At 38.2% G+C, this 6,531-nt stretch overlaps 1 protein-coding gene across 2 annotated transcripts; it reads right to left on the reverse strand.

Annotated features, from left to right (window-relative positions):
* Positions 1 to 1,841: 1,841 nt before the first annotated feature.
* Positions 1,842 to 5,973, reverse strand: LOC145905860 (putative methyltransferase-like protein 24). 2 transcript variants are annotated; one of them, XM_082993166.1, is made up of 7 exons: positions 5,844 to 5,973; positions 5,409 to 5,516; positions 4,185 to 4,273; positions 3,905 to 4,121; positions 3,449 to 3,562; positions 3,084 to 3,178; positions 1,842 to 3,010 (listed from the first exon to the last, which is right to left on the reverse strand). In XM_082993166.1, exons 1-7 carry the CDS (start codon positions 5,935 to 5,937, stop codon positions 2,696 to 2,698), a joined length of 1,032 nt encoding a protein of 343 aa, XP_082849292.1. In that variant the 5' UTR covers positions 5,938 to 5,973; the 3' UTR covers positions 1,842 to 2,695. The 2 variants fall into 2 exon arrangements, with proteins under 2 accessions (XP_082849292.1, XP_082849293.1); XM_082993167.1 differs by having other exon boundaries at positions 5,409 to 5,513; positions 5,844 to 5,939.
* Between the last annotated feature and the right edge of the window lie 558 nt (positions 5,974 to 6,531).

Below are 6,531 nucleotides of genomic sequence, written 5' to 3' on the forward strand. Positions count from 1 at the left end.
AACCTTGCAACCCAATGAAAAACGAAAGCACGTGCACAAGTGATGGTGGTGGCGTCATCGATTGGTATCGCTTCCGGCCATCGGATGAAGCGGTCAACCACAGTTAATAAATACCTTTGACCTCGACAAGGTGGAAGAGGACCAACCATATTAATGTTTTATGTGTTGAAAACGAGATGTCGAAGGGCTGTATTAGGCAAGTGGAGCCGAACGTGCTGCTGAACCTTGGCGCGCTGGCAAGCTACACATTGGTTGGCCCACAACGCTACTTGCTTCTTTGACCCATACCTAACAAATTTGGAGGCAACAAGGTTCTTCGTGGTGCGAATGGACAGGTTGGACAACCCGTAAACGGCATCGAACACCCTCTTTTGCCAGGACGAGGGAACGACGGGCCGAGGTCTTCAAAGGGATGTGTCACACAGCAGCGTGGTTCCTGAATTGCCAACCGGGACATCTTGCTGACACAGCCCGGTAATTGCTGTGTAATAAGACTGCACTTCATCAGTTTGCTGCGCGCGTGCCAGAGCCTCACTATCAAGTCGAACAGAGGCACCCGTAGGGCATTCAAGAGAGACCTGGAAAGTGCGTCCGCGACAGCATTCGACTTGCCGCTAATGTGCCGGACATCGGTAATGAACTCTGAAATAGAAGAAAGTTGACGTTACTGACGAACAGACCAAGGGTCGGCAGTCTTCTTGAATGTCGCGGTCAAAGGCGCAGTACTTCGTTCCCGACTCTCAACTGACGGCTGAAGAAAGCAAGAGGGGCCCAATGACCTTCGGAAAATTGTTTGACAGCGTTCGCAGAGGCACCTGTCGTGAGTGCGATGCAGGCTTGCCACTGCGGATAATAATTTTTTTCATTGTATATCCTCCAGAGCACAATGGGTCACAGGTGACCCCACCAGAAAATGGGGGTTAACGGTCAAACATCTCAATTTTTTTTATGAAATGTGTTATTGGACCTATCAACGCAACAAAACGCTTTACATTAATTTTTTTCTGTTGCTCAGTATACCCTTGGGCTCATGGGTTGAATTGCTTGGGCTGATTTTGTTTCGTTTCTTTTTATTGTGATTTGTCGTTTTTCGCAAGGATTTTTAAATAATCTGTTTTCTGTTTTGCCACACCTCAAAAACTCTAGATTTCGTAATTGGAAAACTACTGCACCCGATTCCTGATAGGATTGGTAACATCCCGTAAGTGCTCACTGAGGGAAAAATTTGATTGGATTTGTTTTTGTTTCATATCTTTGCTTTCAATAAATCTTTAATTGTAGACAGCTGAAAACGATTTGCCAGAAAAAGGATATTATGGAACGTTTCAAGGTTTACAAAACTTCTGAACCACAGCATTAAGATTAAAAAATCAAAACTTTTAATAAATATCTCGCAGTTTGCAGTGGGTGGGATAAGAGGCATAATTAAAGCAGCTTTTGTCATATAACAAAAAGTCTTGTTTAATGGAAAAAGAACGCATTGCGACGTGTCACCAAAAGTAAAAGCACAACATCAACCAAGCAACAAATCAATGACACTCGGTGATAAGTAAAATAAACTTGGCCCAAAAATAAATCTAAATGTTACACAAATTTCACGTATCAATGAACGAAACTTACCAGACTTGTTGCTTTACCAAACCACATTTTTCATACCGAACAGGATTAACAACGATCCAAAAACAAATCTTAAGTCTTTTCTTAACATCTTCATTTTTCACAGTAAGCTTATATATATGCTGATCACTGAACAAGTAAAGATTAGTTGTAATTAACATGAAGACTTTCCCCTTTGGTGCTGCATAAAAAAACCTTCGAGGCAAGAACAAATTGTGGACGTTTTCTTTTTTTTTATTTACACCCAAAAGAACTACAACAACGACAAAGGAAAAGAGAACAAAACACGATCTCAAGAAACGTACGCTAATACACAAATCAATATTAAATTACAAAGTATTCCATTTCAGTTTGAATTCATTCACTTTATTAGTTCTTAATGCAGTTTTTTTTTGCTGCCCCAACTTGTTGTACTTTTCGACGAAACATAATAAAACAGGGTTGCACTTTGGCCACTTTACATTTATATGTAAAAAATCTTGCTAATAGTAAAAACAAATTGATTACTTTTTCCCGGTTCGTACTTCAATTTTCTGTACCAAAAAGTTGACGTTCAAAATCAAAATGTCAACTTAAAAATTATTGCGACACCACGCGGCAAAAATATTTTTACCTTTTTACCGGCAAGGGTTTTTTCAAAGCCTTAAGCAGATAACAAGACGGACATAGGCTGAAAATTTGTATCGCCGGCCAAAGATACACATGGTTAATATTCTGGCGTAAGTTTGTGTGCAAAATAACGTAAAGAAGAAAATATCGTGCGAATATATGTTCGCGTCAATGACACAATCACAAAGCACAGAAAATAATTGACCCTGTTTCCCGCTTTGGACTTTCCTAATTATAACATTGGACGTAGCGTTTTAGAAAAAATCGTTATCTTCAGCACTCTGCATAATATTTAAAACAAAAGATTCTAATAGAAAACTACAAACAATTTAAATCCAAGGGAACTGGTGACAAATTTGCATCGTTAAAGCAATTCGAATAATATTCGATATATTTTCGAGCTAAGCAGGTTTGTGGCCACCACATCTACATGATAGGAAAGCTTTTTAACGAACTCTAGAAGATTACGTCATATTTGGCAAGGCTGGGGATCGAAATTTACAAATGCTATTTCCCACAAAATTACACCCCCTGCTTTTACTATTTTTAGTTTATTGTCCATTTGAGAGAAATTAGGGTTTTTACTGATAAATTTACTGTGTTTTATATTGTCTTCGATTGAGAAGGAACGATATTTGCGCTCATTTAACTGCGACATCTGCTGGTACAACAATCTGCAACGTTTCAACCACTTGGGGTTGACAATCGGTCCTGGTAAGTGAATTTCAAGGCCGAATTGTCTGACGCATTTATACAGACCGGTGTCGAGTAACTCTTGGATGATCTGTAATATTGAAGATAATTTTTACATGCGAAGCAATCACATCGTTTTGAAACAAATACTGGATAAGAATTACCTCATCTTCAAATCCTGCTCCTTCGGGGCTATCCGTGTCCACTTTTAAATAGTCCAAGTATCGGCCGTTGTGTCCAAGTTCCTTTATCAGTGAACCTATCATTACACAATTAGAGCATTATCACAAGAAACGTAATTACGCAACTAGTTTACCTATAGTCTATTAATATCACATTAATAAACCGTAACAAAGTATAACAGTGTCGTGGCAACAAACTTGGCAATGAAGTTTGGTGTGGTTTATGTTTCAAGCACAAACTGGTGTTTGCGAAGTACCTGCTTTAATCAGATTTTGAAATGCTTTGTTTTCACTTATTTTGTGGGCGCCACATCTAATTTTCTACAGTTATTGTTAGTTTTTCATACGTAAAGTCCGCATTTTCCATCCTTTAATCCCGTGGTCATTGTCTTGTTTACTGATTCCTATTTTGTGAAACACGACTCCAGAATCTCTTTTCAATCCGTCAATAAGTTCCATACCTACAAAATAAATATTTGTTACCACGGTTGTGATAAATACATGACATATAATTTTTTTCTTTCGTTTCTTATGTTTCACAATATACTCGTTGTTGACAAAACGAAAATTTTTGATGAAAAAAAAATATTGCATGGGAAATATAGCCAATACTGTTGTTTTATGAACTACAGGCAGGTGTACTGATGACGTATTAGGGTCACAACAATGGCCTTGTCTGCAGCTCACTATGCAAATTCAATTGTTGTAAAAACTTTAAAATGTTGCTATAGGCACGAGTTCGTTTCATGAATTTTGATTTTGGTATCCAAATATATTACTTTCGTATAAAAAAAACCACCTACTTGGATCAAACGAGTGAACTTCACATCCTTTCTTCGCCATTACGTCATCGAAGCTAAAGTCCTCCCCCACGCCGAATGAGTAAACCAAACAGCGGTTACCATCCGCAGTGTTTCCCTTCCAAAGCTGTGGCTCGTTGCACAACGGATAAGCACCGTCTCCATGCATCCAATCATTCGCAGTGCGGCCTCCAACTATTTCCTTGTTCGGACACTGGAACTGTGAAGGGATACAAAAAAAATTAGTGAATTACATATTAAAAAAAAACAGACAATAATTAACCTGTGTTTTATAAACGTAATTCCACAAACGTTCAAATTCCTCCTCCGGTGTGGAATTCCCCGGTATCCCAAACTTTAAATTGGCTTCAGCTGAACAGAAAACACTATTATAGGGCGAAATTAAAGTTGTCGGTTCTCGAGTTGTTTGTAAGAGAGAATACGGCAACATTTGGCTTAAAATCTACTGTTTGCTATAACATCCCTGCGCTATGCACCCTTAAAGTACGTATGACACGGTCATGGCAACTTTGTGTAAAACTAAAGGTATATTTACAAAAAAACATATTTCCAAAGTGTTTCAGTTCTACGGCAACTAAAAAATGTAGAAAACTGCACGAAAAGTAGCGGCGTAAAAAAAAACATTTTTGCTGTGGCGACTGTGACTTCACACAAGGCGACTTGTTTCAAACTTTTTGTGGTGCCCTGTTTAATGCAAAACTATACTAAACCTGTTTTATAATGTTTTCCATTCCTACGCATAAGGCTTGCTACCAGCACTCATACGAATAAAACGCCTTCTATGACGTCACGCAACAATAATCTCGCTTTCGCACGATTTCGTTTTCGTTTTTTTTTTTTAAACGTAACTTCGATCAGCTGTATCTCAGAAACCAGTCGCCGTATTAAGCTGCTTTTTCGCAATAAATGTTTTAGACTATGATCGTCTCTTAGTTTAGTTATCAACATGTTTTATTTTTCCGTGTCCCATGCAATTTAAGTATGTCAAGGAAAGCTCTTCGCCATTTGGTAAATTTAAAATTTCGATCCCTATCTAACTAGCTGAGATTTGTCAGAAAACTACACACCGCAAGTAATACAAGATTTACATGATTTTAGGACTGTGGTTCTAAACCATATTTTGTCGCGCTTCCTTTACACCCCATTTACGTGTTCCCGTCAAGTTTGAATCAAAATACAAAAAACAATTGAGTTTTGTTTCTTCAACGAAGTTGCCGTGGAGTATAAAAGCAAAAAAAAGTGACGTAATTGCTGGGAGAGAAAAGGGAATTGTTAAGATGGAATGCAAAAAGGAATCTCAGTGCATTAAAGTGCAAAAAAATGCAAAAAATTCTTGCAAAAAATGTGTACTCGTCCCTGACGAACGCATGAGATATGTTGTCATTCTACATTCACAGTAAGAGGTCACGCCTTACAAAAACTGACGTATCCCTGGTTAAGACTACTGCTAGTAGAAGCGATTCGCTTTAATAAAAACAATACTTACGTTGTATTATATCTGGAAGAGACAAAGCATTTGTCACTGTTGATGTGCTGGCAACGGAGGCCAATTTTGCATTTGGTTGGTAGTTGGGATCAAACGCTGTTACCTCTGCTAAAAAACAGCATGAATAGAAATCTGCCAAATTTCTTGGCAAGTTCACCTCGGTGTAGGAAACTTTTTACTAAAACTGACAATTTTGCTTCAAACGAGAGATTTATAATAGCGTAGCAAATCTACAACAACAAACAGGCAGCCATGCACATTTCATGTGTTGTTTTGGGTTTTAAAATGAATATAATGAATACAAGTTAAGCTTTTACCATCACCAATAAGTTATTCTTAATTCGCATTTAAAAGCCTTTTCCTATCATGACATTGCGAATTGGTATAAATTTTGTTTATTCGCACTTTCCACCAAGAAATTAAAAAATATCTCACCTGTTTTGTTATACTGCCAAATCACACACATAATCCCCGACAGAACAAGCAATAATCCGAAGAAAAGCCTCAAATTTGTTCTGAACAAATACATTTTGCCTATTGCCTATTTAAGACGTTTACTGAGCAAAGACTACAAGAACTATCCCTATTATAAGTTTTATCTCAAAAGCTTTTCTAGCGGGTGTGTGGCTTTACAAAAAGTACATCACAACCGTTAGGCACTGGCTTTACAAAATCACCTGGTTACTCTTATCTATCTTCCAACAAAGAGACGGTTTGGTGTACATTCCTTTTGTGCGCTATTAAGTGTCCGGCAGTTGGTATGAATGAAGGTGTTCACCTTTCGCATAACTTCAATTAAGTAGTCGTAATGCATATCAGTCTGGTTGAAGCACTTGAGAGGATCAACCTTGACGAAATTATCAAAAATGGCGCGTATTGCTTTAAACGGAAGTAGTGGCAACAAAGCGTACAAAATCCAAACACTCCATGACAATAGAGTAGCTGCCACTGCAGTCTTAAACTGCTTACTGTGTTCGCGGAACGGCAAAACAACACTCTGAAGACGAAATGATGTAATAATGACCAACATAGACACTGACATCTGACTGGATACGAAAGAAAGAACTCCCATTGCTGAACAAGTACCGCTCGAGAGCCAATCATAACGGTCCGCCGTACTGTA

This window comes from Ascidia mentula, chromosome 6 (assembly GCF_947561715.1).
Source record: "Ascidia mentula chromosome 6, kaAscMent1.1, whole genome shotgun sequence".
Taxonomy (NCBI): domain Eukaryota; kingdom Metazoa; phylum Chordata; class Ascidiacea; order Phlebobranchia; family Ascidiidae; genus Ascidia; species Ascidia mentula.

What these genes read in the sequence shown, in the direction of transcription:
- LOC145905860 (XM_082993166.1), bottom strand. Translation starts at nt 5,937, where the DNA reads ATGTATTTGTTCAGAACAAATTTGAGGCTTTTCTTCGGATTATTGCTT. An exon ending in TTGGCAGTATAACAAAACAG is followed by an intron (nt 5,517 to 5,843) that starts GTGAGATATTTT and finishes GCTGTTTTTTAG; the next exon opens with CAGAGGTAACAGCGTTTGAT. An exon ending in ATTACGTTTATAAAACACAG is followed by an intron (nt 4,122 to 4,184) that starts GTTAATTATTGT and finishes ATCCCTTCACAG; the next exon opens with TTCCAGTGTCCGAACAAGGA.